Consider the following 24,713-nt stretch of genomic DNA (forward strand, 5'->3'; position numbering starts at 1 on the left):
TTTGTGTCATTTTGGCTTTGTAGTGCTATCAGTACATCTGTTCATTCATTCAGAAAAACTGTGGCTTCCTGTAACTTCTTTTTTGTATATGGTTTCATCGTGTGGATTGTTGATGTGGAAGATAACAGACCCGAGGGAAGGCTACTTGCTGCTAACTCACTGGCTCACTCACAAAATATAATTGAAAGTTTATCAGCATAAAGAAACAGTTCAGAATTTATGAAATTTGCTTTTGTGCTGCGAAACACAGACTGAAAAAAGAATACCCATTCAAGTATTTAAAAAAAAATGAAAAGAAAGACTCCTACAAATGGCTGGAAACCACAAACTACACTTAAGCTCTTATTAACTTTTGTCAGATCCTCACTGACCTAACATACTCTGTCTTCATCGCAGTAAAATTTTGTTTTTATTGACCCATCAGGTTTTTATAGAGCATAAGTTGTAGAGCAAAGTGAGTGAGAAAACTCTTTGGTGCTAGCTGTAATGTTTTTGGACCAATATTGGTGCTGTAATGTGAGAAAAGGCTCCACAAATCGCTTTATGCAACATAAAGTATGTAATTTTTGCAATTGCTAGTGTGACTTTTATAGAAACAATTTGCAGCATGTTCACTGACCATGAAGCTGCTAGGCTCAGATGCATTTAGATTAGCAGAAAGGAGAGCATATCAGAAAGGGGCTATGCTCTGTTATCTCACAGTAATTTGACACTAAAGGACTGTCCCCTGTTCTATTTGAAACACACTAAGATGGGGTCTCTGAAAGGCCAGTATGAGCAAGAGGAATGATTACTGTTTCATGTTCATATAGACACTTGCCTATTATTTTAAGACAGACTTAAAGAGGGTAGAGTTCTTTTCTTTAGATTTCATGTGATGCGTACCACCTTTCCTACTTCTGGTAAGTCTTATTTTATTTTTGTTACAGCTCTGGAAACTATCATCCTGAGTAGGATTTGTGAGCATGACACGATGGTCTTCACACCAAACTTGCCATCTGTGAAAATCCTCCCAAAGGCTCCAGAGGCCTCCCGTTCTAAAGAGTTCCCAGAGGAGAAAAACAGACAAGTACTGCTGCTTTCATATCATTTCAAGACACAATATACTTAACACTGTAAAGATTTGATCTGAGCCTATCCTCTACTTCTCAGCTGGAACACCCTGAGGAGACAGTAACAGCACAGCCTCCACAGGCCCCTGAGTCAGGGCGGATTGATGAGAACCAGGTTAACACTGAATTGCTGGTGGAGCCTTGGAATGAGCCACCAGACATCACGCTCGCCTCTCCTGGTGGCATGGGGAAACAGGGTCCTGGGGTGACTTCTGTGGTGGGCCCTCAGAGTCCCACTGAGTGGCTGTATGAGACAGAAAGCACACAGGCACCTTTCAGCCCTCCTCCTTCCCCACTTCTAACCGACTCACCAGTGTCAGGTAAACAGCCCCACCTTTGGCACATATCACTTATATCATTCTGAGTTTCCTGATAACTTCACTGCACTTGTACTACAGTCACAACTAAAAGATGATGTACACCCTCATCTTTTGTGCCACCTGTCAGACAGCTGTTTTTATGTTTGTTTTTACATCCGGCTCTCCCTGTTTGAAATACTTTCCTTTGTTAGTCAGGACAGTAAGCAGAAAGGTCATAACAAAACCCAAGTGCATATGCCACAGATGTCAAAACAAACATTTTTCGGGGAGTGTTATGTGACTACTTATGAGTTGAGTAAACCAAAACCAATGTGTTTCAAAGTTCAGTGTGGGAAATGTATCAATTCAAGTACTGGACTTTACAAATTTTAGATTAAAAAAAATGTAAGAATACTGTAATTTTAATACACCAATTTTGTCTGACAGCTATATTACTGCTTCAAAATAGGATTCTACGTGCATTTATAAAATATGCATCGATATAGATCAAAATATACAAAACAGTTCCACTCTTTAACAATGAAGAAACAACAATGATTTAAAAAAAAAATGTAATGTAGCTAAATCAAATCAAGTTTTATTTTTTTTTAAATTCTGTATTAAATCCAGAAGAGACCTGTGAAAAACCTACAGGTCCTGGATCCAATATGCATAATTAAACAAAAGACACTTGATTCAAAATGTGCCTAAATCAGCAACTGACAAGCTGCTGCAGTAAAAGATAAAAGCTAACACAACAATAACATACAAATACAGCTTTTAGCTGAAGCTTTTTTCATAGTGAGCTCAGAAATCTATTTTTCATTTTTTGAGTGCACCTCTACACCTGAATACTGATGCATATATCTAATTGGCCAGTCATGTGGCAGCAGTACAACAACAAAAATCCTGCAGATACAAATCAGAAGTTTTAGTTAATGTTCACATCAAACATCAGAATGAGAAAAATGTGATTGCAGTGATTTTGTGGCAAGATTTCCGACTGGTATTAATGCTTATGAAGCTGCTAATCTCCTGCAAATTTACAACAGTCTCTAGAAGTAATCTCTAATACTGTTGTGATGACAGTTCTCCCAGTACTGAGAAAGAATTTTTTAATACAGCATTTGTACTTTTGATGGAGTGATCCTTAACTTCTAAATATTCCACCACTGAAATAGTGGTGGAATAATTTAGACTCAGAGACTTCTGGGTCTTAACCAGACAGAAGAAACAACACAGAGATGGGTCTAGCCTTGTGGAGAATGGTCTTGTTTCAGCCAATATCATTCTGCTATGACAAAGAAAAACATTTAGCCTTACTTGTACTTATTCAAACCAATCACTATTGTTTTGGCACCAAGGTCAGGAAAATGAACCATTCACAAATAGAACAAAGCAGAGCAACAGCCCCACCTTTGGCACATATCATTCTCATCATTCTGAGTTTCCTGATAACTTCACTGCACTTGTACTACAGTCACAACTAAAAGATGATGTACAACCTCATCTTTTGTGCCACCTGTCAAACAGCTGTTTTTCATGTTTGTTGGGAAATCCGGCTCTCCCTGTTTGAAATACTTTCCTTTGTTATTCAGGATAGTAAGCAGAAGGGTAACATGAAACCCAAGTGCATATACCATAGATACCAAAACAAACATTTTTCGGGGAGTGTTATGTGACTGCTTATGAGTTGAGTAAACTAACCGCAATGTGTTGCAAAGTTCAGTGTGGAAAATGTATCAATTCAAGTACTGAAATTTACAAATAAATTAAAAAAGTGAGAATACTGTCATTTTAATACACCAATTTTGTCTGACAGCTATAGTACTGCTTCAAAATAGGATTCTACATGCATTTATAAAATATGCATTCATGATCAAAACATACAAAACAGTTCCACCAATAACAATGAACCAATAGTGGGACTATATATATATACATACAGTGGGTAAGGAAAGTATTCAGACCCCTTGAGATTTTTCACTCTGTGTCATTGCAGCCATTTGCCAAAATCAAAAAAGTTCATTTTATTTCTCATTAATTTATTAATTTACACTCAGCACCCCATCTTGACAGAAAAAAACAGAAATGTAGAAATTTTTGCAAGACACGGAGAGTGAAAAATTTCAAGGGGTCTGAATACTTTCCGTACCCACTGTATGTGTGTGTGTGTGTGTGTATATATATATATATATATATATATATGTATATATACATACATATACAGCGTCCTCCATAATTATTGGCACCCTTGGTTAAGACGTCTTTTTTAGCTTCTAATAAAAAAAATTTTTCTAAATAATGTTTAAAAAATCCAACCTTTAATTCAGTTGCATTTATTCAGTGGCAAAAAAAATATCACACATTAAGAAATAATTCTTTTACATTAAATCATGTGTGCCACTATTATTAGCACCCCTCATGTTAATTCTTTGTACCCCCTTTAGCCAACAAAACAGCACTTAATCTTCTCCTATAATACATTTTTTCTACAATTTTCAGTGTGAGAGTATGCTTCTGCAACAAAAATTGAATTTATTTGAAGGTTTTCAACACATCTTAACCAGGGGTGCCAATAATTATGGAGGACGCTGTACATACACACATATGATGAGTCATTTTTAGCCCCCTGACTCTGGAATAAGGGGAAGCAATAAAATGTTAACTTAGATTTATTCAGGTTTTGGCATGTTGACATGCAGACCAGAGAGCGACAGCACCACACTGACCTAATTACAGTTTGAGTATCCAGTGTGTATAGTTTGATGACTTTCAGTCAAGAATAAATGTCTGTGATTGGACCTGACATATAATGACTATACCTCAGCAGATGTGCAGGTTTGAAAGAAATGATCCGCAACATGAGTAAACAGTAAAATACAACTGAAATGTAGGCTATAATTTATCATGCCAACAGTTCACACATGGAACTCTTCTTGTCCTTTCAGATGAGGGGTGCAGTCAGCCTCTGGCCCCTGGCCCCTGTCGGCAATATATAGTCAGGTGGTACTACGACCCCGAGGCCAATGCTTGTGCCCAGTTCTGGTACGGAGGTTGTGAAGGCAACACAAACAACTTTGAGACTGAAGCCAACTGCAGGAATACCTGTGTCTACACATAACAGACTATCTTTGGAGAGAAGGGTGTGTGCAAGCTAACATACTTCATTAGCAGCACTGAGGAACAGAGTGAAGTAGTGACGTAGGCTTTACTGTTGGACCAGAGCTCAGGGAGCTGCTGTTAACTTGCTCTGTGGATTACTGCAGGTGAGGGAGATGATGGAGAGCAGATATGGACCATCACAACATCTCTCAGACTACGTTTACACTGCAGGTGCACAATTCTGACCTGCTGTACATATTTTACCTGTGTTATCTTCTTACATCTGCAAGAACTCGTTTTAAATGCATTTTTATTTTATTCCCACTTCCATTCTATTGTTATCAAGCTGTCATTCAGGCTGATGCTGATCAAACACTGAACCAGAATCACCAGGTCCTGTATCATAAAGTAAAGTCAACATAGAGCCCACTGAGCCTACCACTGATAGTGCTTAATGAGCTGTATCGCCAAGCTTCTCAGTTAACTTTGAGCTTTCACATTCAATATACTTTAATACTGTGTGAGTACTAACTATTACACTGTACACAATAATCACAACTAGACTAAAATAAAGGAGCTCCAGAAGATTTGCAAATGCAGTCAAATAGAAAAAATATAAGGAATACAAAATCTATAGATACGTGGGCGTCATTAAGTAAGTATTTATAAATGTGACTGGCACATCAATATTTAAAGTAGTCCAGTATGAACTCATGACTATGTGATACACTTAAGAACTGAAAAAACAGAGATTGCTTGTAAGCACAAAACAATCTCTGTCTGCAATCCTATTTTAAATCCAGAGTCTTCTGTCGAATCAAAGTAGATCTTCATAGGTGTCAGAATATTTCTGTTGGTAGTAATTGCTCGTCACTTTATTGGGAAGTCAGTATTGTGATCAAGGAATCTAACTGGTCAGCTATTAAGCCATTGTTCTGAGGATAAACGGCTCTGGAGCAGATTTCCTATGTAACCTAGGTTACCATCATCACTCAGATCTGAGTTGAAACCAGAGATACATGGTTGACCTGCTGATCTTGCTTCATGGTATATCATATAATGAATTTAAGACTGACATTATTAGTTGAGCTCTTTGTAGAAGTTTCACCTCACATTTTCGGACACAGCCAATAACACTGATTTAAAAACACCAGCAGTCAGTCCAGTCTCTGTTCGTGCTATACAAGCAACATGCCTCTGATTAATGATGCCAAACTGAGTAAATTTTCCAGGATTTAATGTGTTAATGTGGCTCATGTTTCATTAGCTGATGTAACTGATCTGTCCCTATCCTCTGACTTGAGTTCTTGTTTTTAAAAACATTCAGTGGATATTGTTGTCTGAAAAGCCAATATAAATGTGTCAGTTTTAGCTTAAAAACAAAAAAATATTATAACTACATTGTGATATTTTAAGAGTAAAGTCATTTTTTGTAAAATAAATAAATAAATAAAACTAAAAGTTTAGAAAATGTGGTCATACCTCTACAAATAGAAAAAACAGTAAATCTTCTAAATAAAGTCACATAACATTTACAAAAAAAATAAAGTCAGTCTTCAGAGGGAATAACTCATTTTTTAAAGTAGTACATCAGGATTTAATAACATTAAAAAAAGTCTAAATCCTGCCATCTGTAGCAGAAACTACCATAGCTTTTCACAGATCTTAACATGTCTCTGTTTATGAATGATATTAGTCACCACAGTAACATCACAGCTGTGCAAGACATTGCCATACATTTTTTTACAGCTGTGTAGCTGAAATTAAAATTAAGGCTGAGTTTAAATAGGGTCTGTCAACATGTTGGCATTCTGACCCATGAGCACTCATTACTGCATTAGTACACAATTGCATGAGTGTTCATGGGTTGGATCACACCCAGCTTGAAAATCTTCCTTAACTTCGACCTTAACTAAACACCTGTAAAGTTTTGTTACTGTCTATCCCTTTAACAAAAATTTCTCCTCACATATTTTAACACCTTCCAGAGTTCGTAGACCCCCTTTCTGGTAGTTCCTCCTCCAGTAGGTGTCTCTGGGACCACGCTTGGCCGTAATCAAAGAGACACACAGACTCATGAGTTTATAACAACACCAGTCAGATTTTTGCATTTGGCTAATGTTTTTGGACATTTATAGAAAGTTAGAAATAGAAATGATAGAAATGTGATATTGAGGGGGCAGTATTTAACGCCAGGCTCGTAAGTTCACAGAAGCTTTGTCAAATTTTCCACTTTTTTTCTCAAAACTCTGGCTTTAGTGTCAAAGCTTTTTCAGTCATTCTACTACTCTCTGTATTAATCACTATTATTAGAGATTTATTGATGTGATATCCAATGATTTGGACAGACAGTTGGTACGAGCTGAACAGTGGTTTTCGTCAGGGGACTTGTGTGTACAATCAATTACAGATAAATGAACCAACCATGTCAGAGCAATCAACTGTAGCTGACCGTGACTGTGGTCCTTTAGATCATTGTTGCTGTTGACTGCTGCCTCCTCTGCTTTATAGGCACGTCCAAATACATCTGAACTGCACTGTACAATGTTTAAGCAGCAGGTCTGAAAGTGCAGCTTATTCAGATTATGTTAGCAGGACTTCATGTTTTGTCACAAATGAGTTGACTAAAGATTAGGAGCTTTCGTGTATCAGCACAGTGTGTCCAATGACTTCACATCCAAATCAGGAAATTATTTGTTCCATACAGCTTGTTGCATGATACATATTTGCTGCACAAAAAAACAGTACATCCATGTCTCTATAATAACTCATTTCTGAAATATAATTGTTCATGTCGATAACCACAAAATACTTCTGAATAAATACAGCACGGAACAATAAATAAAGGAATATACATACAGTAAGTATTTCGGTACTTACACTTGCAATGTGAATATAGTCTACTGTATGTACTGTTGATACACATGTAGTGTATGGACCCAACAGTGTATAAAACTTTGTGTATTTTATTTTAGGGCAATTTCTGGGATATGTCCTTTGATATGTTTGTAGAAGAGATGTCCATGGTCATGATTGACCCTTTGAGGGCATCTTGGTCAGTAAAGAGTATGTATTCCTATCCTGTTTAGAGAATTTTCACATGTTGCAGCTATTTCTGTCTCCACTTCTTAAGTTGTAGTTGTTTTATTTTGTCTTAATTAAATGTATTAACCTCCACTACAAAAAGTGTTATATGAAAAGTGTCATATTTTACTGTAAAATATATTTTGTTTAACACTGTCCATGTATCAGAAGGAACAATAAGTAGAGAAACAAAATAAACTTTTTTTTATGAGTAAAATAATTTTGTGGGATTGCTCATTTCAATAACAGAAACTGAGCTTTGGCATCCAGTACTCAGAAGTGTGAGTTCAGCTCCAGCAGTGTCTACTAGAAGTAAGGTAGCAAAAAGGTCCGGTCAACAACTCAACATTCCACTGAGTCACCCAGAAATGTATTGCTATTATGAGGTAACACTTTGACATTTTAGGAAATATGCCTATGAGAGTTCATTGAGTACACTGAGACCACTCTTCCCCCACCTACCCAGTACATATTCGGACATAACCAGCAGCCATAATTTTGAACCAACCTTCACACAGCAACACTTTGGCCAAAGGATAGTTCAGCAGTACAATATCTAAGCTGTGGAAGAAGATGTGCTGTAGCTTGTATTTGCAATAGGAACTTTAAGCACTAATAGTATGCAATATTCAGTAAAAAAAAATTCATTCATTCTGATATGTACTTCAGACATCGTACACAGATGGAAGACGCGACAACATGAGTTATGATTAGTTCAAGGAGTGTTGAAAATCTAGTGATTTTTCTGTTTTCAATGTTTCTGGCTGACTAAAGGTCATTTTGACAATTTTTTGTTGAACATGTCGTTTAAATCCACCAGTACATTTTGGGATTATATTTAACACACAAACCATCTTAACATTCAATTTTTTATTTTATTATTTGACAAAATGGTAGCTTGATAACAGACCCATTCTCACTCCCAAACATCATACATGTCCAAATAGGAAAGATATACATTTTGATAAAAAGAAGTTTAAATACAATATATCATTAAGTTCCACTCAGCTCTGAAACCTGCAGATAGCCTTGACTTCTTCTTCGGTTTTTGCAAAGGTTGTCTGGCAGACATTATCATTTTACATGGACTTAGCTGTAGCGCTCAGTTCATCTTTTTCATCAGGATTAAATCTGTATTTGTATCCATACGGCCGCAGATGATAAGTCAGGTACTCCAACACATACTGCTGGGTGGCATAAATGTAATGAAACGACACAGCGAAGTCTGAGCAGCAACCTGGACCCTGGAGAGAGGGGATGCAAAATAGAGGTTAGCAAAGTTCCATTGTTCAGACTCTGTGCTCAAATGGTTTTGCAGGTTTGAGCATTAGATGACTGACAGGAGAGATGTCAGCACTACTGTGCACTAAACCCAGCTCACACTCTGCTCTCTTAGACTTTCAGTTTAAACCCAACCACCATTTTCGCCATCCTGGCATTCAGTTTAAGCTTCCAAAGCTGCTTTTATTTATGACCAAATCATATTTGTTTGGAGCCGCATGCTGCATGTGGGTGCCTCCTGTTTATGCCGGATTTAGACGCTGAACAATCACATTCTATGTTGGTTGTCCATATTGTAGGAGAGCACACCACTGGGGCTTGATTCTCATTGCAATTTCCCACATCACGGTGTACAAAACCCATGAGTAAACAGGTAACTGGGGTTTTATACAAACATTAAAACATGATTCACAGCAGGATAAATCAAACTCAAAATACAAATGACAGCAGACTCAGAGTGATGCTTTGTGTCTGCTTCAGCAATATGCTGCAGATGATACACCTTATATGCTACTGTTTATTTGGGGTCACTCAGGCAATTTCATTTATCCATGATAACTCAAATTTTTATTCACATGCTAACATAATTGCACAAGTGTTTTATAATCATCAATTAGCCTTTCAACACCATTAGTTAACACAATGCACCATTAGAACACAGGAGTGATGGTTGCTGGAAATGGGCCTTTGTACCTCTATGTAGATATTCCACTAAAAATTTGTCGTTTCCGGCTTGAATAGTCATTTACCACATTAACAATGTCTAGACTGGATTTATGATTCATTTAATGTTATCTTCATCTTAAAAACTGCTTTTCTCTCTTTCTTTCTAAATGACCTCAGCCTTTAAGATTTTGTTAGAGCTTCGGTGAGCAAGTACATGTCCTGAAGTTTCTACTTCACCAGATTCATAGACATCATATCTCTGTGCATCTTGCAGAACAAACTAAGGGACGCGTGACATAATATTATCAGAAACAAGAATGTTGTATTATGTTATTGTAAGATGTTCTGCTGTAAAATATCAAAATTGTTTTACCAGCTTTGGTTCACGGTTGCAGTGCTAACTAAGTAGTGTAATGAAGTGATACCAGATTTAAAATAAATACTGCATTACAAAATAAGACAGCCAAAGTGAAAGTCACATTAATAACACCAGCTCCCTTATGTGTGATGTGGAGGCATCAAAGACACAATAATGTAATGAAGTGTTCTGTCCCCCCCAGGAGCACCAACATGTCCACAAACAGCCTTAATATTCTCAAATAAATACACTGCACACTGACAGCAGTGCATTTGAGTACGAAAGTTCACCTCTGTGAAGTTGAATGTCTGATGATACAATTATACGCCCCAAATAAAGAATAAACTAACCAAATCTGATGTCTATGTTGTTGTGTTCTGTGTATTTATGATTTCCTAACAGGAAATTCTACCCATATGTAATGACATTTTATCTTACTGAAGAAACTTACAAAATAAAATGTGTTTTACTGTTGCTGCTGTGTTGTGCACAACTGGATATGACTCATGCTTTTGAGATGCTCACATGGATCCTGCTGCTGCCTGATGCTGTAGGCATTCATAAACTCAGAAAAAACTCCCACCATCAACTGAAAGCAAGAAATCTAACTTCAGCTACTGTTAACTTTTTTGTCAAACCCTTCATTACATTTGATTTGCTGGCGTTTGGTATAACCAGGCGTGAACTAACCGTGACGTCACCCGTTGGGTTCAACGCCGAGAAAATGAAGCCTGGATTTTGCTACTTCCTGGTCGCCGTTTTGGATTTTTTGAAGCCAGTGACGTAAAAAGCGTCATCAAACAGGCTGGACCGGAGAGCAACTAGGGGCAGGATTGGCTGAAGACTCTCTTATCCCGCCCACATTTTACTGCAGAGGCTTCTGTTGCTCTCTATCAAGTATAGCCACGCCCCCTGGCTTCGCCAACTTTAACGATTTATTTAAAATTCAGTATTGATTTATTTTAAGATCGGCCACCTGATCTCTCATTTTGACCATGAAAACTAACGGGAAAAAAATCCTGAGCTGTAGAACATCAGTCTATCAAATTTTATTTTTTCCAAAAATGAATTGGGGTCTATGGAGCAAAAGCTTTTTGGAGCCAACCCTAGCGGACGGCGTGATATTGCAAGTTTTTGACACTTCCGGGTGGGCTTCATTTTTGGAGCCAGATGCTACGTCCACTTTATATACAGTCTATGGGTATAACACAAATATTCATAGTGAAAATTTCTAGGGCTGCTCCTAATGCATAATTTTCTGTCCATTTGGCTGTGAAGCATGGTCTCTATAAATATTTGGCTCATGCTCAGTGGAATATAATAAGAAGCTCTGCTTTGAACTCTTTAAGATCTATGAGACTCAAAAATACAAAATGTCAAGTAGAGCATATATTACTCCATACTCCACATATATATTACTAAGATTGTTCGAGATGAAAGATGGAAACCACAACTTATATTGGCACAGCTGTGGCATTAGAGGTTCATTACTCCACCAGCCCTAGGATTGCTCAGTTGTTCAGCGGAAGGAAGAAAATCCATACTGTCAGAATATTTTGTTCCATAGTGGGCCTGTTGGGAGATAAATCTGTCACAAATATTGGAGCCACAGCTCTGCTGCTCTGGACATCGAGTTGCTAACTGACCAAAATACTTCCTCTTTTAAACTAGAAGAAGGTTGACCGGCCTGCTTTTTCTAAGGTTATCAGTTATTCGCTGCATTATCAAAGAATGTCTATTTGATTATGTAGCAAATAACTGATAACATTTGTAAAGTTGTCTAGTTTGTATTGCTCTTAATGTTTCTCTTTTTATTTTATTTTAATTCCAAAGTGTGTATTGTATGTTCTTAGCAAAAACTAAGGAAATAGATTAATGTGGTTTACCAATTATTTTTTTCAGTTTGTAATAAATAAAAAATTGAGGCACAACTCAAACAGTAAAGTGCTTTGTCAGTCTTTTTGAGCTGTTTGCAAAGTATTTATGAACTAATGTGAAATGTAGGGAAAAAAACTTCACCGTCAGACTTTTGTATATGCAGAGAGTGAACAGACGTGTTATTTATCCAAAAAGGAGGGGCTTTCAGGCTTCTTATTAATCATAAATCTGTCTTGGAACTCGTGTTTGATACTAAAAATGTGGGGTTGTATTTTGGTTTGAAGGTAAAGAGTAGAATCACCATGCTAACATGACAATTAACCATCTTAGTTGAAGTGGTACCATGTTACCATTTGTTCATCAGCATTAAACACCAAGAACAGCAAAGGCATTAGGGTGCCAAATTGGTTAGAAACAGCTGATCATGCCACATTTATTAATTACTGTCTAAAAGCCATCGAGTCTGTAGCTGGTACATTATTGTTCTCTTCTACATGCCCACATTCTGCTCCCCTGTGTCCAACAGTAAGGACTAGTCGGTATGTTATTGGTCCCGAAGACATATGTTGAAATTCTAGTGTAATCTGGGCGCTATTATAAAGTGTTAACTGCAATAACTGATAGTGGTATTTATTGGTGGAAAAAAAATAACCTCAGTTATATTCTGCCAGTCCAGCACAGCTGGTCCAGCAAAGGTGGTCACCAAATAGTAACTCTGGGTTGTCCTTCTACTATACAAAATACTGAATATTTATCACTGATGATGCCAGTGCAGAGAATAGAAGTGGATAAACAGGCAGAATATCTTAATAAAACATCGGAGTTAGTATTTGTTTGGTTACTCAAGTAAATAAATTAGAGTTAGTATTTCCTTTATAAAGCAAAAGGCTGGTCACTGTCTGCTATTAGGCCACAGTGAACACCTTGTAAATGGAAAATTATATTTAGACTATAATAGGATATTAAATATGGCTCATGATTGTGGTCTGCAGTGATTATGACTTCGCCAAGGAACGATTTCCTATACAATTTTGTGTGTAGAGTTGTGTACCTCAATTGGAGTGTAGTGGTCATAAAGCAAATACCAAGGCCGTGGTCTTGGGGGCTGACGGATCAGATAATAGTCCGGAGGATAAGGATGAAAGGTTTGTCTGCCATTCACATCTCTGGAGTCTCCTGGCTCCACTTTCATTGTCTCCATACATTTCCCCAGAGCCATGTCCTCTATGGAAGAGAAGTGGGTACATTCCCCTGTATTGAACCCTTTGATAAATCTTCTCAGTGCTTCCTTACTGAGGACGTAACCTGCTCCTCCACTCATGTAGCCCTGACTGACAAAAGGGGTAAACCTTCTACCCAGGTACCACGGCTGCTCTGGATCGTATTTTGACAAGGTGTAGTGTAGATTCTCTATGACCACATATGTGTCATCATCCGCTTTCAGGAACCAGTCTGCTTCATCCAGGTGGTGCTGGTGGATGTACTGGAAGGCTCGGATTGTCTTCCAGTACAGGTTGTCCCTCCCCTCACTCACATTCAGGTCCACAGTGGGGAAGTCTGTCTTCACTGAGCTCATGTACAGCACTTTGTTGCAGCGCTTGGCCCATGTTTGCCTGATGTGCCTGGCTCGAGATTCCAAGTTTGTAGGTCCCGTCATGATCCAGCATAAGATCCGTGTTGTGTGAGAGGAATTGATTACCGAGTTGTTCTTCTCACCTGGTGGTTATACAAACACAGAATGTCAGCCATGTGGTGCATGGGTACAACTCTATGAGGTTAGCAATACAGATGTAACCCAACAGCAACAAATGTAATTTGGGTTGCTGACTAATAAGTAAACTCATTTCCTTGCATGGAACACTTATCCAGAACAAACTGTAATACTGGATGACCCAATACATGGAAAAGCAGTGTCAGTTTGACAGGAACACTTTGGTTCAGCCTGGCTTGACGTTCCTGATGCTTTGAGGACAAGGATAACATCTATTGTCCATTTTACTAAGTGATATTTACACTATGTTTGATGTTGTGATTTCTCATATGATTTTTTTTAAAAAGGAAATATATAATCAGATCAGATTAAAATCTTTTTCATTGTGTTTTATGGTAAATGGCCTAGGCGTACATCATTGTTTGATTCCAAAAGAGTTTGTCACATATTTTTTGATTGGCAGTTGATAAGATCGGCCATCACTGTCCTACAGACAGCATTTCATTTTCAAAGACCTGACCCAACCTTGCACCAACACCACATGCTAGAAAAGGTGCAAATAACACTCCTTTTGTTTGTTCTGTTAAAAATAAGCTCTGACATTTTTGCATATGCAGACTTATTCCCTTCATGTGCATTTTTCTCACATCTCAGTCCTTCCTCCTAAAGAAAACCAAGAAGAAATGCCAAGACAAATGCAAGAGACATCATTCACTGATGTTTTGCTCATAAAATATATTTTTAATAATCCACATTCAAATTGAAAATGTTTTATACCTTGTGGAAACAATTACTACTATCTAAACGCTGCCAAACAGTGACTACATTGTGCATCTGACTGAGGAAAAATGACACATTCAGCTACATTTCATAGTTAATGATGATAAAAGTTGTGTATTGTTCTTGTGACATTTGGACCCCTGCTAATATTAACAAGACAATGAAACTCAGTACAAATATCTAGTATAAAAACTTTGGGCAGTTATACTCTATTTCAAAATATTCTTATACAGTTCCAGATTGCATGTATCTTGATAGCTATGTGTTTGATTTTTCTACATTCAGACATGAAATAATGGATATTGCATTAAAGTTCAAAGTGCCATCTTTAAACCGAGTAGGTTTACATCAATATAAGCTGTGTGGGAGACTGGCCTTTTAACAAAAGTTAAGTGTTAAAAGTTTAGTTGGAATGATCAATACACAAAGTAAACCAAAATCATCCTATGTGATGATTAATGTAGACGTCTTGAAGTCAGTAACTGCTTGAAATCTGATCCAAAGACATCAGCAGACAGGTGATGCTCTCCATGACAGATACAAAGGATGGCACCTGAGGGTCTCTGCCTCAGCAGATGTACTGCAGCCTCCATGACAACCCGAATCCTTGTGAGACCGGGTTGCCATGACGCATGGCATCACCAGGCACTTCCATATTGAACTTCAACAGGAAGACAATTCACAGAAATTAATGCTGTCTTTATATTTGTGCATGTGTCCTGACATAATTAAGGCTATCAATTTGAGGATTTCCTTTTTGTGATACTTTTGTGTTACTTATAACATATGGGCACTTCAGAGACATCCATAATTATACTTGTGCTCTCTGTTATGACAGTTTCATGATATGAATAACATCTGCTGTGTGTACTGCACAACCAGACCACTGGTACTGCTACAAAGACATAAAACCAGCGCCAATACATGGTGGAGTGGGAGTCCATGCACAGGATGACAAACTGATCGGAATGACATTGAGGACTGCTGCACAGCAAATAGTCCATTCTGCAGGTGAGAAATGTAAGATAGCTAGCTGGTGAGCAGTGACCTAATTTTATGGCAGATAGCACCCTTAATAGCATGATCTTTATCATTCATCTGAAATGCAGTTCATGTCAAGTTAAGATTTTCCATAAGATTGTCAGATCAACCATCCAAAGACCACTGCCATCAGGGAAATACTGCTCCCAATGGGCTGTGTGTGATTTACAACAATGTTTAGGTAGGTGCTACATGTGAAAATCACATCCACATGAATGCAGGACCCAAGGTTTCTCAGTGCATCTTACTGCATTCACCAGCTCACCTTCTTCCCATAGTGCAACTGGATGTTATCTCTTCTCAATGAGATAACATGAGATACGCACGCACGCAGCTCTGTACAGAGATATAATGTGACCTTGACTTTGACAGAAAAGTTCAAAAGGCTCTCAGCAGTTTCTCATGACCATATGCGCGCTAACACACACACAATCCATTCATTGTCTATACACCGCTTTATCCTCACTAGGGTCGCAGGGGGTGCTGGAGCCTATCCCTGCTGACTCGGGCGAAGGCAGGGGACACCCTGGACAGGTCGCCAGTCTGTCACAGGGCTACATATACAGACAAACAATCACACTCACACCTACGGGCAATTTAGAGTTACCAACTAACATCAGCATATTTTTGGACTGTGGGAGGAAGTCGGAGTGCGCGGAGAAAACCCACGCATGCACAGGGAGAACATGCAAACTCCATGCAGAAAGATCCCAGGCCCACCCCGGGATTTGAACCGGGGATCTTCTTGCTGCAAAGCGAAAGTGCTAATCACTACGCCACTGTGCAGCCCGCTTTGAAAACCAGTAAAAAATAAAAAAAATAAAAAAATCTGAGTTTATCTGGTTTAGTAAATTTTAGAACATCAGTGAGTTTCCACAGATGCTATTACAACCAAAACTATAACTATGTGTAGCTGTAAGGGGACAGACATTTTATATTCCACCTGGAAAAATGAAGAGAAAGTTCACAGTTTATAAAGAGATAGGACACTGAAAGCGAAAAAAAATTCTAATATTTGTATTGTGTCTTTTTGTCCTTCTTTTTGATGTGGACATTTTTGTCCTTAAAGACTTTGCTGTAACTTTTTGAAACTGACACCTAAGGGTTAAATGTTGATTTCATTTATTTAAGGAGAATTGCTGTCCAGTCCCAAAAGTAATTGTGACCCTAGCTACCAATGTACCAAATGACCAAATTCATTTAGCAATTGGGGTCACCAGCCACATCCACATATGATTACTACCAGGATTGTTGAATCTAAACATCACAGAATAAAAAAATGTCTGGCATTGTGAAGTGGGTCTCAAAAAACAGAGCATGATGAAAGTCAGTGACATTTATGGTTACAAAGACATTGCTAAGGCTCAGGGACTCCAGTGAATCACAGAGAGAGACAGTATCCACAACAGGAGAAACATGGAACAGTGGTGAACATTCTACAATTCTACAATTTCATTTAGCAGACGCTTGTGTCCAAAGCGACGTACAACACAAGCAAGAATTCAAACATAAGGAAAAACCTGTAGTAAGCGCAAAAAGTGCTTCAAATGCGATTGGTCAAAGGTGTTGCCATCAAGTTGCAGAAAAATTGCCAACACCCCCACCCCCTTTTTTTTTTTTTTTTTTTTTTACTGTGTCAGCGCTAAATAAGTGCTGGGTTTTTGGACCACCTGACTTATTCTACCCCTAAGGTGGAGTCAGATTAAGTGCCTAGGTGTTCTCTGAACAATGAGTCTTCAATTGTCTTTTAAAAGTAGAAAGGGACTCAGCAGAATGCACAGAGTTTGGTAGTTTGTTCCACCATTTGGAAACAACAGAGGAGAAGAGTCTGGCGAGAGATATCGAGGGTTTTGGACCACCTGACTTTTTCTACCCCTAAGGTGGAGTCCCAGGAGTGGACCAACGACCACCGTTTCTCTAAGAGCGTGTTGACATATCCTCGTAAAAGAACCCAGATGAACATCAATGCAAATGCACGCCTCACTGGCGTCAGTTAAGGTCCGCCCACATGATTTTACAATAAGAAAGACACTGGGACAAAATGGGATCCATGGAGAGTTACCAGATGGAAATCACTACTGACCAAAAAGAACAAAGGCTTGTCTGGTATTTGTCTTCCACAGGACCTGGATGACTTGTCATAATTAATGGAGCCATGAATTCTGCTCTCTATCGACAACCGATGGACAGCTGGACAACCAAATACCAGACGATTAATAGTAGCTGCAGTACAAGCAGTAGTAGTAATACGAAAAGTACAAGCAGCAGTAGTAGTATAAGTAGCTGTTAGAGTAGTAGAAGTAGTATCAGCATGTGTAATAGTATTACAAGTTGCAGTCGCAGTGACAGTATCAGCAGCAGTAGTTGGTGTATTACCACTAGTAGTTGCATTACTATTAATACCACCAATACTACCAATCGTAGTTACAAAGCCTAATTCATATATATCCAGATTACCATCCATGTTCTTCCTCCAAACCCATTTTATGATTGGGATTACAGGCAATTCTTTAGGACTGCTTTCAAATGATTGAAATGTTACCAAACAACGCTATACTTATCAAATTAAATAGCTTTGGTCTACAGCATATTGGCTAATTCAGTTCTTTGTACTTAATTTATTAGCATGATTTCTTTATAAATATGTTATTGTGTACATATTTACTTCTCTGTCTACTTTTTCTTTACTCCATGTAGGTTTCCCAAAGACTATGGGTTGAGGAAGAAGTGGGAAGCAGCTCTGAGGAGAGAGGGGTTTGCTGCAAGTATATAACAGCCTAGAGAGAGAGATAAATAAATAATAATAATTATTATTAATAATAATTCTGTTGTTTATTGTAATTTTGGTTGTTTTTACGTTTCATTTTTCTTTGTTGCATTTATTGAGATAATTTGTCCTTGTTCCTTATTACTGTAGCATTGCTGTAACTACCTATAATTATAAATTTCTATTCATATTTTCACTGTGACTTTTATATATGGCGAATCGTGATCCATGCAGGAGTGGATGGATTTAGCAGGCTCATAGTTTACATAGGAGCAGCTACAAACAACAAATCCACCACTGTTCAGGTCAGCTATTGCTCAGTATGGCTTACCATCTCGTATGTTGTGTGAGAGTCAAAATAATGCTACCAAAACACATAAAATGTTAAAACAGATGTTTAGTTGTTTTGACAATTGCTCTGATGTGATGTAAGCTTGTGAGGCTAATACATGCTTCAGAAGAAGGTTCACAACAGTTCTTGTTTTTGCTGCTGTCATGCTCAAATTGTTGTGTGTGACATTTAACATGTAACAGAAATGTGGCGGCCTGTGAGTTGTCGCAAGAAGACAGTTTAAAGGTGAGAGTTGAGAGAGTGAATTAATGAAATAGCTTATTTTTATGTGAAAGATTCAAAAACGATGGTTCAGGTTTGTGCATTTCTGCGACAACAAAAATGTTTCCACACTTGTGGAAGACTGTCTTTGGAGAACAGTTGTAATATTTGGAAGTTAAAGAAAAGAATTGTCAGTTCTATTAAAAAACCTTTTTATTGGCACATTGTTTTAATGCTTTAAAAAGCTGTCAAACTATTCAGCATGCAATAAAAGCAGTTTTATATCCCTTTGCTGTGTCTTTGTACATTGTTGTTTTCAAAGGCATTTATTTGAAATTCACAACTGGTCATAAAATTTGCAGCATTCTTTTGAGTCTTGTTCGTTTCATTCTGATTATGTTAAGGTGAGTTGTGATATGTCTAGGTTTGTTGAAAAATGTCCTTAAGAATATACACTGTATGCATGTATGCCCGTAGTGCAGCAGAAAAAGGGACGGCCGGATCAGGCAATGATGTAACTTCAGTCTGTGTAAGCTTCCGGGGTAGTTGTGCATCAGGTACAGTGACGCCTTCTGGGTATGGGGTGTGAGGTCCTGTCCAGTCTATCCCATAAACAGCAGCAACCTGAAAGGAAAGCATAATTTGGAAGCAAGCTCTTCTATTAAGAAATGCACACTCCTCAAAAAATTAAAAAAAAAAGTAAATTAGATTAGGGACTACATGGTATGGCAAAACTTGATTTCAAATGTGGGTTGGACAACAAGATGTGCAAGGAGTAAATTCATGAACTATAAAATTGTATAGATATTATTTTACACCATTGAAATGTCTATGCATAGGTTTATATGTTAAAATTTAAAAATACCAAGTGCAGAAACTACAGAACCTGTCACAGCTCTATAAAGAATACACACGTGGACAAAATTGTTGGTACCCCTCAGTTAAAGAAGGAAAAACCCACAATTCTCACTGAAATCACTTGAAACTCACAAAAGTAACAATAAATAAAAATTTATTGAAAATTAAATAATCAAAATCAGCCATCACTTTTGAATTGTTGATTAACATAATTATTTAAAAAAACAAACTAATGAAATAGGGCTGGACAAAAATGATGGTACCCATAACTTAATATTTTGTTGCACAACCTTTTGAGGCAATCACTGCAATTAAACGATTTCTGTATTTGTCAATGAGCGTTCTGCAGCTGTCAACAGGTATTTTGGCCCACTCCTCATGAGCAAACAGCTCCAGTTGTCTCAGGTTTGATGGGTGTCTTCTCCAAATGGCATGTTTCAGCTCCTTCCACATATGTTCAATGGGATTCAGATCTGGGCTCATAGAAGGCCATTTTAGAATAGTCCAACGCTTTTCTCTCAGCCATTCTTGGGTGTTTTTGGCTGTGTGTTTTGGATCGTTGTCCTGTTGGAAGACCCATGACCTGCGACTGAGACCAAGCTTTCTGACACTAGGCAGCACATTTCTCTCCAGAATGCCTTGATAGTCTTCAGATTTCATCGTACCTTGCACACTTTCAAGACACCCTGTGCCAGATGCAGCAAAGCAGCCCCAAAACATTACTGAGCCTCCTCCATGTTTCACCGTAGGGACAGTGTTCTTTTCTTCGTATGCTTGGTTTTTGAGTCTATGAACATAGAGTTGATGTGCCTTACCAAAAAGCTCCAGTTTGGTCTCATCTGTCCAAAGGACATTCTCCCAGAAGCTTTGTAGCTTGTCAACATGCATTTTTGCAAATTCCAGTCTGGCTTTTTTATGAGTTTTTTTCAGCAGTGGTGTCCTCCTTGGTCGTCTCCCATGAAGTCCACTTTGGCTCAAACAACGACGAATGGTGCGATCTGACACTGATGTACCTTGGCCTTGGAGTTCACCTTTAATTTCTTTGGAGGTTGCTCTAGGTTCTTTGGATACAATTCCAACGATCCGTCTCTTCAATTTGTCATCAATTTTCCTCTTACGGCCACGTCCAGGGAGGTTGGCTACTGTCCCGTGGGTCTTGAACTTCTGAATAATATGAGCCACTGTTGTCACAGGAACTTCAAGCTGTTTAGAGATGGTCTTATAGCCTTTACCTTTAAGATGTTTGTCTATAATTTTTTTTCGGATGTCCTGGGACAATTCTCTCCTTCGCTTTCTGTTGTCCATGTTCAGTGTGGTACACACCTTTTCACCAAACAGCAGGGTGACTACTTGTCTCCCTTTAAATAGGCAGACTGACTGATTTTGAGTTTGGAAACACCTGTGATGTCAATTAAATGACACACCTGAGTTAATCATGTCACTCTGGTCAAATAGTTTTCAATCTTTTATAGAGGTACCATCATTTTTGTCCAGGCCTGTTTCATTAGTTTGTTTTTTTTAAATAATTATGTTAATCAACAATTCAAAAGTAATGACTGTTTTTGATTATTTAATTTTCAATAAATTTTTATTTATTGTTACTTTTGTGAGTTTCAAGTGATTTCAGTGAGAATTGTGGGTTTTTCCTTCTTTAACTGAGGGGTACCAACAATTTTGTCCACGTGTGTATATATTATTGTGCTACTAAACCAAGTATAGTATTTTTGAAATGTCCAGGTTCTCCTAGCAGTGTTAGACAGCATACATCTACACTGTGTTTGTTAAATATGCTTTGGTAATTTCAATTTGTTAAGAAATCAAATCTGGACTCTGAATCAGAAAGTGAGATCACACGCATTAGATTTTTTTCTCTGTCAAGTGAACCATCCAGTACCAAAGTAGAAATAATAAAGTTAACATAAACAAATATAAAGGAAGACAGGAAGATAAAGGTACAAGAGGGGATTTATAACTCAACTAGATCAGCAGTATTTCCCTCATGTGGTTGACTAAGCCACAGTTGCATGGGGGATTGCCCTCTCTCTGTCCTCAAACTATGGTGATTCCAGGCTTCCTTGAATCCCTGAAGATGCTGCTGCAGCTGTGGGACGTAGGTCCAGTGGAGAGTGAATATACTATACGACAGCTATACTACAGCTACTACAACTATACTACAGCTACTATTAATCATCTGGTATTTGGTTGTCCAGCTGTTAGCTCGTGTTAGTGTTTTGCTAATGGCTAACTAGTTAGCTGTCATAGACCCTCAACAAGATTTAATAATGAAAAACGAGCCCAAAACTATTCTTACCAGTGGAAAGTTATTCCAAGTTTCCTTGTCTTGATCGTCCGACGTAGTGTGCAACTGTATGCCGCACAATGAGCCGGCATGCTTCTTCTTTTAATTTTCGTGCCGTACACATCAATGGAAAACACTGAAACTTTACCCCCAGTAGCTTAGTGTCTCCGTCGGGACGCCGCTCAGAGGGGCGTGTCGTATCTACTCTTCATATGCCTGTGATCTAGCCTAGCCGTGCTAGACAACCCACGGCAACAAATTTAATTCTCTGCCAGGGAGGGTCTAGTTACCCTCCATAAGGCTCGAGGCTGGATTCTCCTAAAACTGGCCGGACCAATCACCATGAAGTGTAGAGTCAGAAGGCGGGCGTAACGAAGTGACGACAGAGGCGTGACGATTCTGACAGAAACAACCAGCGTACAATAAACAGTTATCTTTTGACTCGGCTTTGGCCACAGCCCTTAAAGATTTGAAGCTAAAATTCAACTTGAAAGATAAACAAAGGACGGCACTTAAGTGTTTCATTGAGAAGAAAGACGTATTTAGACTTATGCCGACGGGATATGGCAAATCCTTAATATACCAGTTGGCTCCGCGGCTCCGCTGGTTGGGAAGCTAATGGGACTTAGCCACAATCCGCCGGTGCTCTCGGAACTACGTCAGCCTATTCGTTGCGTTGATTGGTTGTATACCTACCCAATTGCTGCAGAGTGATTTGATAGACAACCTTTTAGCCCGCCTCCCTCCCTGTCGAGCTTCCCTAGACCCTTGTGCCGTCAGAAACATGGGTGTAGCATGGCTAGGCTACCTGTGATCAGGAACGATGAGGAAGCCCCGCCTAGAGCCATTTGATTGACAGCTTTCACCAAGTGAAAGCAAAATGATTTGCATTTTATTTCCTGGTGGTTATTTCAGGATGGACTGACACCAAGAAATAGAAAAATGCAAATCAGTTTGCTCTGGGCGGGGCTTCCTTTTCAGGGTGAGGAGTCGTACCTGCACACAGGCTTCTGTCCTGATGCCAGCTCCGACCACGGCTGAAGTGAAGCCATGTCACCGTGGAGCTTCGGCTGATTCTGCCATCAGCCACTGAAAGGACGCTGCTAATTCGGTAAATTAATGTTTATTTTCTTATCAGTGGCAGAATAAGCCAAAGCTCAACGGTGACATGGCTTCACTTCAGCCGTGCTGGGAGCTGGTGTCAGGCAGGACTCCTGTGTTCAGAATCCCCGCCCAGAGCAAACTGATTTGCATTTTTCCTTTTCTTGGTGGACTGAGGAAATATAAAGGGAAATAAATAAATAATTAAATAAATAAATAAATGTGGAAATATAAAGAGAAATAAATAATTAAATAAATAAATGTGGAAATATAAAGAGAAATAAATAAATAAATAAATAAATAAAAGGAAAAAACAGAAAAGGTAAAAGCAAAGACAAAATTTTCCTTTTTATTTATTTATTTATTTATCTATTTATTTATTTATCTTTATATTTCCACATTTATCTATTTATTTATTTATCTTTATATTTCCACATTTATCTATTTATTTATTTATCTTTATATTTCCACATTTATTTATTTATTTATTTATTTCTCTTTATATTTCCACATTTATTTATTTATTTATTTATATTTTGATTTGGCACTCCTGTGACTCCATACAATACTAATGGGTGATGCAACATGAAGATGACCCATAGAACACAAAGAATTCCACCTATGAGTCTTTCAAAAAGAACAAAGTAAGGAGTGGCTGAGTCAATGTCCAGACTTTGATCTTTGTCAGATCCAATTTAGATTCTGTGGCAAGACCATAAAATGACAGTTCATGATTGAAAACTATCAAATGTGGTTGAATTAAATCTATTAGTGTGCCAAAATCCCTCTGTGGCGATCTAGAAGACTGATCTGAAGTTTTGACAAACATTAAACTGTAGTTGTTGCACCAAGGGACCAGCCAGTAAATACATTTTATTATTTTTTCACAAGTCATATAGGTTTTCAATAAATCATTTGAAAACTGCATTTTGTGAGCCATCTCTCTGTCTAATACAATATTCTTAGTTTGATTATTTGGAACATTTGTGGGTGACAAATAGCTATGCAAAAATAGAGGACATTAGGAACGAGGCTAATACTTTTTTCGCAGCACTGTATATATGTAAATAGACACCCGATTAGCATAAAGGGGACAAAATATTAGGACTTTAAAATTTATGCCAGAGCTGTCGTGTTGGATTGCATTAGAATACTAAAATGTATAGCGACACACAGAGACAGCCATGAACAAGTGAGATAACACAGGTGAGCTGCCGCTGCCTACCCAGGTGTTCCTGCTGTGAGCCGTCCGCCTTCCTCTCTGAAAACCTGACCAGTCCTGTCGGGAGGTTAGAGTCCAACACAAAGCGAAGGGAGAGAAATCCTATCGCCAGCCCAACAGTGAACATGACATTAGCCGTGATGTTCCTCATCCTCCTGGTTTACCTGCCAGACGTGATTACGGAGCTGCCGGTGTTGTTCACACAGACACACGGTCACGTTATTCAGCAGTTCCTTTCTAATCCAATCGGTAAGGACTCGAGTCTAGCCCTCCCACTTTATCCCAAAACAGGTTGTTTCACTGATTGCTCACCTCATCGCTCCCACACAATTCACACAGAGCTCTGATGGAGGTTCTTAAACTCAGTATTTGGAGATTCATACTCTTCACCACTATTTGAGGATTACTGTGAACAGCTGGAGTTATCGTCTTGCAAACATAGTCTAGATTAATGTTAACAAGACTAAAGAACATGCTGCTGTTTATTGCTTGATTTTTTTTTTATGTTCTAAAACTTGTATGCAATCAAGAGCAATTTATTGGTATATTGAGAGGGAGGACAAGGGACGAAATGTTGAAAGTTCAGATTAGAATAATT

General features: G+C 38.3%; 2 protein-coding genes across 2 annotated transcripts in view; one reads left to right on the forward strand and one right to left on the reverse strand.

The window, feature by feature from the left end:
- Positions 1-7,784, forward strand: part of col28a1a (collagen, type XXVIII, alpha 1a) — a 43,065-nt gene extending 35,281 nt beyond the window's left edge. The window contains exons 33-35 of the mRNA XM_051955138.1: positions 930-1,069; positions 1,153-1,432; positions 4,363-7,784. Coding sequence (XP_051811098.1) covers positions 930-1,069; positions 1,153-1,432; positions 4,363-4,535 — 593 coding nt within the window. The 3' untranslated portion in view covers positions 4,536-7,784. The remainder of the gene's footprint in view (positions 1-929; positions 1,070-1,152; positions 1,433-4,362) is intronic.
- A 671-nt stretch (positions 7,785-8,455) lies between these two features.
- Positions 8,456-24,456, reverse strand: c1galt1a (core 1 synthase, glycoprotein-N-acetylgalactosamine 3-beta-galactosyltransferase 1a). Its single transcript, XM_022207256.2, has 3 exons — positions 24,119-24,456; positions 12,835-13,499; positions 8,456-8,844 (listed from the first exon to the last, which is right to left on the reverse strand). Exons 1-3 carry the CDS (start codon positions 24,264-24,266, stop codon positions 8,680-8,682), a joined length of 978 nt encoding a protein of 325 aa, XP_022062948.1. The 5' UTR covers positions 24,267-24,456; the 3' UTR covers positions 8,456-8,679.
- Between the last annotated feature and the right edge of the window lie 257 nt (positions 24,457-24,713).

This window comes from Acanthochromis polyacanthus, chromosome 11, assembly GCF_021347895.1.
Source record: "Acanthochromis polyacanthus isolate Apoly-LR-REF ecotype Palm Island chromosome 11, KAUST_Apoly_ChrSc, whole genome shotgun sequence".
NCBI lineage: Eukaryota > Metazoa > Chordata > Actinopteri > Pomacentridae > Acanthochromis > Acanthochromis polyacanthus.